Genomic DNA, 14,610 nt, shown 5'->3' on the forward strand with positions numbered 1-14,610 from the left:
GAAAGAACAGGTCTTCAAAGAAGGAGGTACCTTTCTCTGAAGGGAGGAGAGAACCTCCACTTTGACTATGACCTTGTCTAAACAAGATAAGAGTCGGAGAACTCAAGGGGCTTCCATAGCCTTGGAAACTCATGACTGGTGCATAGGGAGATTACTGATGCCATAAACAGGAGTGTCAATTTGTAAAGTCAACAACAGGAGTCACTGTGCACTTACTCCTCATGTAGGATCTCTGTCCTTAATGTGCTGTACATTGAGACTTAATACTATAACGAGTACTCAAACAGTATATTTCACTTTGTGTTTCTATGGGGGTGCAAACTGTTGAAAGCTTTACTTAATGTATACTAAACTGATCTTCTTTAAAAAAAAAAAAAAAGAAGAAGAAGAAATTATCAATTCCCAACTTGACTCTCACTGGGATTAAACATGACAATAGGTCCGATCTGATTTTATCATCATTTAAAAAAATCATCTATTATTTTTCACTTTATGTTTCTGTGTGGGAGCAAACTGTTGAAATCTTTACTTAATGTATTCTAAGCTGATCTTCTGTATATAAAGAGAATCAAAAATGAATCTTGATGTGAATGGAAGGGGAGAGGGAGTGGGAAAGGGGAGGGTTGCGGGTGGGAGGGACGTTATGGGGGGGGAAGCCATTGTAATCCATAAGCCGTACTTTGGAAATTTATATTCATTAAATAAAAGTTAAAAAATAAATAAATAAATAAAAAAGCTAAAAAAAATATATGCTAACATCGGTTTCTTTCATCAGTTGGCCTAGGGAAGGGTGGAAGTGTTGCCACATCATGCAGCTGTATTAATCCAGTCCATAACTTGCACATACGTATGTAAGTCTGGGTTGCAGTAAGTGAAACAGCCCCGAGAGCAGACTCCACTGACACTCCAGCGCAGTGAGGAGATAATTAGATCACTTCCCAGTAGCCACAACATCCCTGCTGAGACCAAACTGATGAGTAGGAGTTAGATGGCAAGGCAGAGGACAGGCACAGGGGAACACTTCACCCTGAAACAAAAGAGAACATGGAGGGGCTGAGGGAAGTTGAATAAGTCATTAAGCATGCGTGAGGTGGTGAGCAGAGGCTGATCATGGAAGATGGAGGGAGGAAGCCCTGATGAGAAGTTAAGGAAGTGAGAAACCCACTGCTGCAGATTGACGGGCCAGAGGAGGGGGCAGAGCTGAAGGCAGGGCGCAGGCCAGGGGCTTATGCGGTTGTCCAGGGGAGAGAGGGTGCTTGCTTGGACCACGGGGCAGCTCTGGGGATGAGTGGACAGGCACGGAAGTTGTTTTGAAGGGAGACTCAGTCAGGCTTTCTTATTCTTTCCAACTGCCAGACCCTGCCTTTCTACCACCACTCATTAAAACCCTACTCATCTTCAGACTCAAATGCTGTCTCTCTCATATAATTTTTGTGTTATTTCTGACCTATTATCTGTCTTCTCTGATCTTCTGTAGCAGTTTGTGTCCCTATGTTGTGACACTGGATCTCAAGATTGAATTACTTTTCTCTGAATCAGACTTTGTGTGTGAACTAGATTCCACATCTTTGAAGACTGACTGTTTATTCACATCTCCGTCCGCAGTGCGTCTCGCATAGAGTGGCGCCTGATGAATGCTTGCTGAATCGAATCGCGGTCTCTGGGTTCTGCACACATCTTACTTTGGGTGCTGTACCTTTTCTACAATAGAGGCTCCAGTCGTAAATACGGAGTGCATTTTCAATTCAGGGCCTATGAATGGGCTCAGAAACAAGTTTTTGTCCGTTCTCATAGACAGAAAAACAAGTTTCAATATTAAGAAAAAAATTCAATATCAATGTGTGTTTGCTTTATTTTCAGGACAGTTCCCTAGCAGTTTTGTGGAAATTGTAACCATTCCAAGCCTAAAAGAGGGAGAGAGGCTGTTTGTCTGCATCAGTGAATTTACATCCCAAGAGCTGAACAGTCTTCCCCTCCACCGAGGTAAGCTCATCATCCAAGGGCAGGCTGTTTGAAAGTGAGATCGGGGAAGCCTGCATATTTGGACCACTAGATCTTAAAGTTTTATGAGTGACTAAATTCTAGACAGTCCTCAGCCATACCAAGGATAGTGCTGACCCTAATAATGACATGCTTTAGTAGCCTTTTACAATTTCCATACATATTCTCATTTTATCTTCCATACAGACTTGGGAGAAAGCAGAGTAGGCATTAAGCACATGTTGGGACAGGCAATTGGCACAGCACATGGGATGCTGCTTGGAAGGCCCATATCCCATATCAGAATGGCTGGTTCAAGTCCAGCCATTCTGATTCAAATTCTTATTGGTGTGCTCCCTGGGAAGTAGCAGATGATGGCTCAAGTACTCAGATCCCTGCTAGCTACATGGGAGACCTGGATTGAGTTCTGGGCTCCTGGCTTTGGCCTGATCCAGCCCTGGCTATTGCAGGCACTTGGGAAGTGAACCAGAGGATGGAAGATCTTTGTCTTTGAAAGAAAATGAACAAAATTTTTAAAACTAGATTTTATCAATTAATTTAGAGACCATTAGCTGTAGATATGAAGTTTTGGCCTCACAATGTGAACTTACCTTATTCTAAGTCTAGAACTATCTTTCCACTGCCCACATGCAGTAGCTACTCTTCAGACTATTTTTTCCCATAAAAGTGGATATGGCTTTGCCATCAACATTATTGTTTATTAATACACAATGGTGGGACAGAGCATTTGGATATTAAGAGACAAGTAGCCCCATCTTCTTACTCTGCTATTGGATCATGTTGTAAAAGTTATCAGAACAAGCTTAAAAGGAGTGACTGAAAACTGGTATATCTCAGTGCTGTTCCGAGTATTTCTTCTTGCCTGCTGTTGTACATAGGGACTTATTCTTTTTTTTTTTTTTTTTTTTTTTTAAGTCATTTGAAAGGCAGAGTGAAAGAGACCTAATATCTACTGGTTCACTCCCTCAATGGCTGCAACAGCTAGGTATGGGTCAAGCTGAACCAGGAACCAGGAACTCCATCTAGGTCTCCTACAGGAATGGCAGGAGCTCAAGTACTTGGACCATCTTCCACACCCTTCGCAGGTGCATTAGCAGCAAGCTGAAGTAACCAGGATTTAGACCAGTGCTCCAGTATGGGACGCTGGGATCGCAAGCGGCAGCTGAACCTGCTACACCGTAGTGTTAGCCCCCACTGGAACTTCTAATGATAAACCATCTTAACAAGTATACTTGATCTAGTTTGTACATTTTCGCAGAAACACAGAAACCAGTAGTATTCCACAGACCAAGGCCTGTGTCTGATCAACAACTGGTCATGGTGTTAGCTATGTTTGCTCTTTTGAGCGTGGCAGTAAAGGGAGAAGTTTAATTTGTTAAACCATACCCATTCCTGTGTGCGTGTACAAGAAAATATAGCAAACGTCTTTACCTCTTGGTCAATGAGAAGACAAGAATACTGTATTTTGACCTTGATCCTCCAAACCTAGTTGGAGAATTTCTTGCGTGTCATTTTATACTTAGCTCTGCCTGTGTTCTGTATTCTTCCTTGCCAAACAGTGATGGAAGGCAGACAGAGGCAGCTGCAGAGATTATAGCTGGGCCTGTTATGACCTGTGCTCTCCCAGCAGAGGTCTGGAGTCCACATGAGGAGGCCTCAGATAACATAGAGAAGGGGCACATGTGGGTCACCACAATGGCCTAGCAGGAAAAGCCTCTGCTGGCTTGATGCCCAGCTGCTCCACTTCTAATCCAGCTCCCTAATAACGTGCCTGGGAAAGCCGCAGACAATGGCTCAAGTGCTTGGGCCGCTGCACCCACGTGGGAGATGCAGATGCAGTTCCTGGCTTTGGACTGGCCCAGCTCTGGCCATTGTGGCCATTTGGGGAGTGAACCAGTGAATGGAAGATCTCTCTTTTTCTTCTTTTCTCTTTAACTCTGCCTTTCAAATAAATAATCTTTAAAAATAAAAGGGGCGGGGGGGGGGGGACAGGGGTACACGGGCTTCCACCAGGGCTATGCAGAACATGGGGGTGGCATGGGCTTTTCCTTTTCTACTCCTGGTTCCTTGAGTAAATAGTGGGCATGAGAAGCAGTGTGTCCACAACATAATGAGGAGTTTGAGGATGTGGCTTCTGGAATTATCTTTTCTCTCTCATAATTGAATGCTGTGTAGTCCTGTCTTGGGTACTAAAAATGGAGATTTTCTGTTGAATGCCTGCCCTGGGAAGACTGATCTAATGTAATCTGTCCTAAACTTGCTTTGAAGTTCAAATTCACCTGGGGAGTCCCAGGGTCAACTGCGAAATTCTCTGGGAGCACCTGGCATTAGCCTCTCAGCTGTGAATCACCTGTACCGAGACTGACTCAAGGTCAGGCTGAGTCCTTGAATCCATGGATCTCATCTTGATGACTGGTTAACCAGTTAAGTCTAATAAGCTTCAAAGTGTGAGTCCACAAGGAGACGATGTGGAGCAGGGGCGTAGGTAAGGAAGCAGAGCCTAGCTGGAGGTGTCCTGTTGGTGGTGTTGGCTTGTTCTCTTCTCTGTGATACTTGGCACTGCCGGTAAGCACACATGCCACTCGGCCCTGTCCTATGTCTTCTAGGGCTGCGTGTCTTCTGATTTGAAAATACAGGCCTTTGAGGAGAGGCAAGTTAGGTTTGCCAACAGTTTCTTTTTTTCCTGGGAAGCTTAGCTTGAGCCACAGCAATAATTCCTCTTTCTGTACATGACAGGCCACCTCAACAGGCATTAATTAATTTTCTTAGTTGGAAACAAAATCACTATAAAATGGAAATGTTGTTTTAGACCACATATAGTTTATTAAGCTTGTGCTTCTGCTTATTAGACTGAAAAGTGTTTTTTCCATTAGCTCAGCATGTCAACTCCTGAGTAGCCTACATTCCTTCCTTCCTGTTCTCTAGCACTGTTAATCCTGATGCCTGTTATTTCTTTATCTCTGCTTAGTAACCCTCAGTGTAGCTTCTCTTCTGTGTAAACAAAACTTTGGGAAGATGTCAGGGAGGGATTTGGAAACCTCAGGAGTTTGTGGGATAATGTTTGAGAGCTGTTATGGTTTGCCACACTACCTTTTTAATCAATTGTTATGTATTTACCTTTAAGATATATAATTAGCATTCGTAAGAGGAAAATTATACACACACAAATGAATATAATTTATATACATACATACATTTGTGTGAGGGTGTTTTAGGAAGTTTGTGGAAAATGGAATTAAAAGATATATTTAGCCGGCGCCGTGGCTCAATAGGCTAATCCTCCACCTTGCGGCGCCGGCACACCGGGTTCTAGTCCCGGTTGGGGCGCCGGATTCTGTCCCGGTTGCCCCTCTTCCAGGCCAGCTCTCTGCTATGGCCAGGGAGTGCAGTGGAGGATGGCCCAGGTGCTTGGGCCCTGCACCCCATGGGAGACCAGGATAAGCACCTGGCTCCTGGCTCCTGCCAGGATCAGCGCGGTGCGCCGGCTGCAGCGGCGGCCATTGGAGGGTGAACCAACGGCAAAGGAAGACCTTTCTCTCTGTCTCTCTCTCTCACTGTCCACTCTGCCTGTCAAAAAAAAAAAAAAAAAAAAAAAAAAAAAAAAAAAAAGATATATTTTACTTTGGTAGAAAAAATTTTGATATCCATGCCTGCCTCTTTGTCTCTTCCTTCCTTTCTCTTTATTTTTTAAAAATATTTATTCACTTGAAAGGCTGAGTTACAGAGAGGCAGAGGCAGAGAGAGAGAGTGAGAGGTCTTCTATCTGCTGGTTCACTCCCCAGAGAGCTGCAATGGCTGGAGCTGTGCCGACCTGAAGCCAGGAGCTTCCTCGGGGTCTCCCACACGGGTGCAGGGGCCCAAGGACTTGAACTGTCTTATGCTGCTTTCCCAGGCCATAGCAGAGAGCTGGGTCGGGAATGGAGCAGCTGAACTTTTTGAAGACCTTTCTTTTTCAGATTTTTTTTACACCAAAATAATCTTTTCTTTTTCTTTTTTTTTTTTTTTTTTGGCCAGGCAGAGTTAGACAGTGAGAGAGAGAGACAGACAGAAAGAGTTATAGACAGTGAGTGAGTGAGAGAGAGAGAGAGAGAGAGGTCTTCTTTCCGTTGGTTCACTCCCCTAATGGCTGCCACGGTGGCACTGCACCCATCCGAAGCTAGGAGCCGGGTACTTCCTCCCGGTCTCCCATGCGGGTGCAGGGGCCCAAGCACTTGGGCCATCCTCCGCTGCTCTCCCAGGCCACAGCAGAGAGCTGGACTGGAAGAGGAGCAACCAAGACTAGTACCCGGCGCCCCAATCAGGGCTAGAACCCAGGGTGCTAGCACCACAGGTGGAGGATTAGCCAAGTGAGCCATGGCGCTGGCCCAAAATAATCTTATCTTTAATTCCATTATCCCATGAGCTTTTTGAAGTACCCTCATCTTAAGAGCAGGCATTATGGCTTAGGGGATAAGAATTCTGATAGCCCTAGATTTAAATGCAATGCCACCTGTAAATAGTTACGACCTTGGGCTGAAGCCTATTTTCATGTCTGAAAATTGGAGTAATAATGCATATTTCAAAGTAGTTGTGAGGTTTAACAGAGGTAACACTTGTAAACCATGTGGCAAAGGTTAGCACTCAGTAAACGTTAGTTGTTTTTCCTGGTCTTGTCCAGGATTCCAGAGTTCCTTGTTGGACTCTGTGAACATTGTTTCCCCGATAATCTGAGAAGGGTGTGTGTGTGTGTGTGTGTGTGTGTGTGTACATTTCCCAGGGGGATTTGAGCTGGAGTCAGAACCACCAGTGGTTCTTCCAGCAGGTGTCACCCTTCCTCCTTTTCCTAAAGCCACCCCATTGTTTTGGACCTTTCTGGAAGAAGGATCCCTAGAGGTGGTCATGCCACTGACTGTCCTAATAAAAGAAAAGTGACAGGGGGCAAAAGCAACAAGCAGAAACAATAGAGTATGACAAGGAAAGGACAGAGAAAGAAGAGATGGACAGAATTAATGTGTTGTACAGGGATCACAATAATTGTCCCACATAACACAGAATACTTATGCCCTGTCTAGAACTTAATATGTCTAGGCCACAACCCCCTGCTCCAAAACAAAGGGCCAATAAAAAGTAAGTTGGTAAGTTGATTTATCAATAAGTTGTTAAATGGTGTTTACCGGTCAGAGCACGTGTGTCATAAAATTGCAGTGCGTGCACATGAGAGCTCAGGATTAAAGTTCTGATATGGCTCAAATGGAAACCTAAATAAAATAGTCTCCTGGGTTCAGAGGGGCACAGGAGGAGTCAGTGAGGACCAAATACTGCAGGGTCAGCTTATATCAGGCTGCACTCATTCTTTTTTTTTTTTTTTTTTTTTGCTAGAGTTCAGTTTTTTGTTCGGATATTTACATTTTACCATTTTTAAATGACTAAAATAATTTTGGAAATGCTCTGAGAGTTGGCATTTTAGGAAATTCTTAAGCTGCTCAACAAGTACATAGTGACTTTTTTTTATATAAAGAAAGTAAAACCTTCAGTTTTCTTATCTTCGGCTTGAAAGGATCGTGATGTCCAGTTAGAAGCCTATGAAGTGATGACCAGGGACATGAGGCAGGGAAGGCCGGCCAGGCTGTCCTCGGCTGCAGAGGGACCGTCCCCTCTTTTGCACTCATTCTTATGATTTCATTCGCAACACACTTCCTGTTCTAATAGAACCTGTCCCACCAGAGGAGACGGCACTGTTGCCAGGATCAACTGCATGAGCCAAGGGCTCCCTCAGGGTCACCACAGTTCCTGATTTCTGTTCTCAGAATCTGGCCTGGCTATGCCAGGAGCCCCTCAAACTGTGTTTCAGAAATCTGTGGGTGACCACTAGGTGACCTCTGTCCCTAAGGAATTCACTGGGCTCCCCGGGGAACAGCTCACGTGCCTCCTCCTGATGGCCGTGAGACTCATGGGGAAAACTCAGTAACAGTCAGCAATTATAAAATAAGGTCTCGAGGTAAACAGTGTCTGCAGTGCTTTTCAGGGCGTAAGCTGTGATTTTCAAAAATTCATCTTTATTAATTGGAAATAACCAAAGAATGACCGTCTGCCAGGTAATAACTCTTATCAAACAGTCTCTCTCTGAAAATAGAGAGGAAAACAAGCCCTTTTGTATGAGTTCATGGAGATCTGGCCAAACAAAGAAAATACCATAATTCTGCAACTTGAAGAAAGCCAGTTCATTTCGAAGGCAGTAGCGTGGGAGTTAGGGCATGCTTAGTCTTCCTGTGCAGCAGGAGGCCCTTGTGTCTGAACTGTCAGTCACCAGGGAGTTCCCTGTGCTAGGGCTTGTGGGCAGGGAGTTTAAAGCACCGTCATTCTCAGGATCTCAAGCACTGACTGCAGAATATTTAACTGTAAATGAAAGGATTTTAGAAACATAAGACCAAGACTCTATTTTTCAGGAACATCTCAGTAAAATAACACCAAATCAGTGAAAATATGTTGGGTACCTATCAGTAAGTCTACAACTCTGCATTAGTGTTGTGTAGTGTGTACAGAATACAAGTGTCAGAAGTAGGGAGAAAGTGATCATTAGGCTGCAGATAGCCAAAGTGAATGTGTGCTTTGAAGGTTCTTAGAGAAGCATGCTAAGGTTTTGGATGGAGAGAGAGTACAGCGTGAGTAAAAGTTTGGAATGAATAATGACATGGCTTTATATAGGACACAACAGAAGTTCTTCTTGTATGGAAGAGGGTCTCATGTCATAGATCACATGGGGTAGTTGGGGAAGGGGAGAAGTTGTGACTGGATAATCATGCATGCCAGCTTACATTGGGGTGGGAAGAATGGAATAGCCTTTTGGTAGCTTTGTAAGTAAACCTCTTCTGAGAGTGTCCAAAGCAAACATTTTTTTTTTTCTAGGTGCTTTATTAATTGACCTTTTGATATAAAATGACCTATTAAATTTGCAAAATGTGGTTCTTAGTGTTGAGGTCCATAGGACAAGCTACGAAGTCTTCAAACCCTGAGCTGAACTCCACGAGCGGTTATTTGGCTTTTGAATCAGTTTTTCCATGTCTAAGAGGTAGTGGCAGCAACAGCGCCCACCTTCTGGGCAGCTTATTTCTTGGCATGATGACCTTGTAAGATTGCCGCAGCTTCCTCCACCTTGGAGCGGAGAAACTCGGGACACTCCAGCATGTGCAGCAGCTCCGAGTTGTCCATCTCCAACAGCATTCCCGTGATCTTGCCCGCCAGGGTTGAGTGCATCATTTGGATGATCGGGAACAGTCGTTCTCCCAGCATCCGTTTCTGCTCCTGGGGGGATACTAGGCTCGCTCCTGTGGCTGCGTCCATGCGGTGACCCGGTGAGGCAGGGAGGTCCGAGCTGGCCTCGTTCGTGAGCCTAGCAGCTAGCACTGGCTGTTGGCTGGGGCCAAAGCAAACATTTTTAAAATATATTCTGGGTAATAAGAATAGGGTTATTGGAGCCTGGTGTTAAGGTACACTGCGTGGAGCCACTACCTGTGATCTCAACATCCCACATCAGAGCACTCGTTCCTGTCCCGGCTGCTCCGCTTCCACTCCAGCTTCCTGTTAATGTGCCTGAGAAGGTAGAGGGTGATGGCCCAAGTACTTGCCCCTTGTAAGGTTTTAAGAAAGACCCAGATGATGTTCCTGACTCCTGGCTTCAGCCTGGCCCAGCCCTGGATGTTGCAGCCATTTGTGGAGTGAACCAGCAGATGGAAGCACATGCTCTCTCTTTCTCTCTGTCTCTCCCTTTCTCTGAGAAATCTTAAAAAAAAAAAAAAAAAAAAAGGCCATTGAGTGCTTGCTGTGCAAAAGACATTACAAACTTTTAAAACACAAGAGAAGTGGTTTCTGCCACTAAAGAACCTATTACCCACTTGGAAAGATAGGACAGAATTTTTTAGGAAATCAAGCAAAAAAGCCCAAATTTGGAATGCACTTGACCATAATGACTCGTATGATTTTGCTAGGTGTTTTGCTGCTTCTGATCCATTTCATTTGGGTTAGTTGCATTCCTTGAACAATTCTGCTCATGAGAGGAAAGTGGACTCCAGTACTAAGTGAGAAGTTAAAAATAAGATCAAAGTAGATGATGCATGTGGGCACCGGTTCGAGTCCCAGCTGCTCCTCTTCCGATCCAGCTCTCTGCTGTGGCCTGGGAAACCAGTAGAAGACGGCCCAAGTCCTTGGGCCCCTGCACCCACATGGGAGACCCGGAGGAAGCTCCTGGCTCCTGGCTTCGGATCGGCACAGCTCTGGCTGCTGCAGCCATCTGAGGAGTAAACTAGCAGATGAAAGATGGAAGACCTCTCTCTCTCTGCCTCCTCTCTCTCTGTGTTACTCTGACTTTCAAATAAATAAATAAAATCTTAAAAAAAGAAAGTAGGTGATGGACAAAATGATGAGGCTGTAATTAGATAATTCAGTTTTAAAAATAAAACAATTGATACGCAATCATAATGTTTCAATTGAGGAAAATCATATAAGATTGAATGTTAGGGCCGGCACCGTGGCTCACTTGGCTGATCCTCCGCCTGCGGCACCAGCACCCCGGGTTCTAGTCCTGGTTGGGGTGCCAGTTCTGTCCCGGCTGCTCCTCTCCCAGTCCAGCTCTCTGCTGTGGCCTGAGAGTGCAGTAGCAGATGGCCCAAGTGCTTGGGCCCTGCACCCGCATGGGAGACCAGGAGGAAGCACCTGGCTCCTGGCTTCGGATCGGCATAGCGCACCGGCCGTAGTGGCCATTTGGGGAGCGAACCAACGGAAGGAAGACCTTTCTGTCTCTCTCTCTCACTGTCTAACTCTGCCTGTCAAAAAAAAAAAATTTTTCCCATAAACAGATATATTTTTTTAATGATTTATTTATTTACTTGAAAGGCAGACATACAGAGAGAGAGAGAAGGAAAGACACGGATAGAGATCCATCTGCTGGTTCACTCCCCAAATGGCCACAATCAGCCAGGGCTGGGCCAGGCCAAAGCCAGGAGCTTCATCCGGGTCTCCCACATGGGTGGAGGTGTCGGGGTCTCAAGCCCGAGACTGGCCCCTGACCAGCAGGGGCCACTGCAGACACTCCCCAACAAGGCAAACGGGAGAGGTAAGGTGATGAAGACACCACAAGTATCCGTGAGTTCTGTCAAAGCAGGAACCGCTTTATTGAGGAAGTGTACAGGCTTATAAAGCTCACGAAGGACATGTGCAGTAGGGGAGCCAATCAGAGAAAAGGTCCCGCAGGCATGGGTGGACCACGCACAGGGGCATCTTAAGTGAGATATAGGGATCACGCACTGTCCATGTGTCCGGAACTAAAGCGGACCTATCCCTGCTGGTGGTCTGATCTTAAGTAGCTTAACCACAGCAGCTGCAGACACGCCCCTCAAACATCAGCCAGGCGCCATATTGTAATGGAGATTTTAGGCAATGCCAACATGCAGGGGCCTAAGGACTTGGGTCATCTTCCACTGCTTTCCCAGGCGCATTAGCAGTGAGCTGGATCAGACGTGGAGTAGGAGCCGGCGCTGTGACGTAGCGGGTAAAGCCTCCGCCTGCTGTGCCAGCATCCCATGTGGACACCGGTTTGAATCCCAACTGCTCCACTTCCAATCCAACTCCCTGCTAATGTGCCTGGGAAAGCAACAGAGATGGCCCAAGTCCCTGGGCCCCTGCACCCACATGGGAGACCCAGAAGAAGCTCCTGGCTTTGGATCGGTGCAGCTCCAGCTGTTGCAGCCATCTGGTTAGTGAACCAGTGGATGGAAGACCTCTCTCTCCCTCTCTCTGCCTCTCCACCTCTCCTCTCTGTGTAACTGATTTTCAAGTAAAATAAAATAAATCTAAAAAAAAAAAAAATGGAGCATCCAGGACTCAAATCAGCACCCATATGGGATGCTGGCACTGGGGCAGCTTTACCTGATATGCCACAGCGCTGGCCCCTGCACAAAATGTAAAACAACTAGAGCTCACTTCTAATCTTTGCTGAACTCTTTCACTGCCTTTTTTTTTAAAATATATCTTATCGCTCTCTTAAGTTTTCTTCTGCTGCTATCCTCTTATTCCTTGCTTACTTCCTGCAGAGCCACAACACCAGCCCCTAGAAACAGCTCTTATCCTTTCTTAAAAATGTATTTTTTTGTTTGAAAGGCAGAGAGGGAGTTTCCATCTGCTGGTTCACTCCCCAAATAACTAGGGCTGTCAGGCCAAAGTCAAGATCTTGGAACTCAATCCAGGTTTCCCACAAAAGTGGCAGGGACCCAAGTACCTGAGCCAGCACCTGTCGTCTCCCAGGTGCCCATTAACAGGAAGCTGGGGCAGAAGTGGAGGAGCAGGGACTTGAACCAGGCTTTCTAACATGGTGTGCAGGCGTCTCAAGCGCCACACCAAATGCCACCCCAGCGTTAACCTTTCTTCAGCTTCTTCAACATAAGATAGATGCTACCTGGTTAGCTTGTATTTTGTAAAGAAAGCCTGCGCTATTGGTTATTTTCAAAGGCCAAAGTTCTAATTTCTGGAAACTGATTTTAATATCCCATAACATCTTTTCAGGATAGGGATAGTTCAAGAAGCCCTCTGGAGAAAATGAAGGAAGAGCTCATTGCCCATACTGTGCACTTCCACCCGAGAGCTCTTTCCTGCAGACTTCTTACTGTGCAGATTTGATGATGAATGAGATGTAGTGTGGGAAATTAGGTCCATGGGGAGCCCTATCCAAAGGGCTATCTATATTGGACCTCACATGCTCCTTGATCACTTATAGACTGATCTAGTCGCATGGGATGTCATAACGTTGTTTATACCAACACTTATGTATTAAACAGTTGGACTTCAGGATCCCTATGTGTCCTGAGAAGTTATTGAGACCCCAGAGAGAGCTTCTGCTTTTGGCTATATTGGTTGATACATTAACTATTAAAAGTGGGAATTTGAAAAATATCAATTCATTTAAAAACTCATCACATATTCAGCATAAAATACATGTTTTTCTGAAAAATAAAAATAAACTATAGTTTTCCAATTGTACATTTTATTATTATTATTATTTTGACAGGCAGAGTGGACAGTGAGAGAGAGACAGAGAGGTCTTCCTTTGCCATTGGTTCATCCTCCAATGGCCGCTGCGGCCAGCGCGCTGCAGCCAGCGCACCGCGCTGATCCGATGGCAGGAGCCAGGTGCTTCTCCTGGTCTCCCATGGGGTGCAGGGCCCGAGCACTTGGGCCATCCTCCACTGCACTCCCTGGCCACAGCAGAGAGCTGGCCTGGAAGAGGGGCAACCAGGACAGAATCCGGCGCCCTGACCGGGACTAGAACCTGGTGTGCCGGTGCTGCAAGGCGGAGGATTAGCCTAGTGAGCCGCGGCACCCGCCTACATTTTATTATTTTTTAAAGATTTTGTTTGTTTATTTGAAGGTACAGTTACAGACAGAGGGAGAGACAGAGAGGAAGGTCTTCCATCTGCTGGTTCACTCCCCAAATGGCCACAATGGCTGGAGCTGAGCTGATCTGAAGCCAGGAGCCAGGAGCTTCTTCCAGGTCTCCCACATGGGTGCAGGGGCCCAAGGACTTGGGCCATCTTCTGCTGCTTTCCCAGGCCATAGCAGAGAGCTGGATCGGACGTGGAGCAGCCGGGTCTCGAACCAGCGCCCATATGGGATACCAGCACTTCAGGCAGTGGCTTTACCTGCTGTGCCACAGTGCCAGCCCCCTGTTGTACATTTTACAAAGTCTTTTTAATGTTTGGCTTAATAGAAGACACCCGGATTCTCATATCTGCATCTGTATTCAATCTGTAGTCTTGGTTGAAGTAATGAAAAATGCCCTGCCTCATGCAGATACAGGAGGAGGGTTTCAGTAGTCTTGTCAAATAGTAGTGTGTATTCTTCTGATACCACATCAAAATGCAACAAGTGGTAGTTTCTTTTTTAATAAATAAAAGGTTTATTTATTTGAAAGGCAGAGTAACAGGAGAGGGAGAAACAGAGAGATCTTTTAGGGCTAGTATTATGGCATAGGTTATGCCTCTGCATGCAGTGCCAGCATCTCCTGTGGGCATTAGTTTGAGTCCCAGCAGCTCCACTTCTGATCCAGCTCCCTGCTAATAGCCTGCGAAAGCAGCTAGAGGATGGCTCAAGTGCTTGGTTCCCTGTACCACGTGGGAGACCCAGAAGAAGCTCCTGGCTGCTGACTTCAGCCTAGCCCAGCCCTGGCTGCTGCAGCCAACTGGGGAGTGAACCAGCGGATGGAAGACTCCCCTCTCCCTTCTCCCTTCTCCCGTCTCCCCTCTCCCCTCTCCCTTCTCCCCCCTCCCACTCACTCTCTCTCTCTCTCTCTCTCTCTCTCTCTCTATGCCTCTGTCTCTGCCTCTCTGTAATGCTGCCTTTCAAATAAATAAATAAATCTTTAAAGAGAGAGAGATCTTTTATCTACTAGTTCATTGCCCAGATGGCTGATATGGAGCTGGCTGGGCCAGGCTGAAGCCAGGAGCTAGGAACTTCATCTGGGTCCCCATGAGGGTGGCAGGGGCATAAGTACTTGGGCCATGGTCCACTGCTTTCCTATGAGCATTAGCAAGGAGGTGGATTGGAGGTGGCGCACCTGGGTCTCAAGTGGCGCTCCCATATGGG

At 46.0% G+C, this 14,610-nt stretch overlaps 1 protein-coding gene across 3 annotated transcripts in view; it reads left to right on the plus strand.

Moving 5' to 3' along the window:
- Positions 1-14,610, plus strand: part of DNMBP (dynamin binding protein) — a 119,495-nt gene that overhangs the window by 52,047 nt on the left and 52,838 nt on the right. For all 3 annotated transcript variants that reach the window (XM_051824073.2, XM_051824072.2, XM_002718639.5), the window contains one exon: positions 1,861-1,983. In XM_051824073.2, the coding sequence (XP_051680033.2) occupies positions 1,861-1,983 (123 nt within the window). The remainder of the gene's footprint in view (positions 1-1,860; positions 1,984-14,610) is intronic.

Source organism: Oryctolagus cuniculus, chromosome 15 (assembly GCF_964237555.1).
Source record: "Oryctolagus cuniculus chromosome 15, mOryCun1.1, whole genome shotgun sequence".
NCBI classification, from domain to species: Eukaryota; Metazoa; Chordata; class Mammalia; order Lagomorpha; family Leporidae; genus Oryctolagus; species Oryctolagus cuniculus.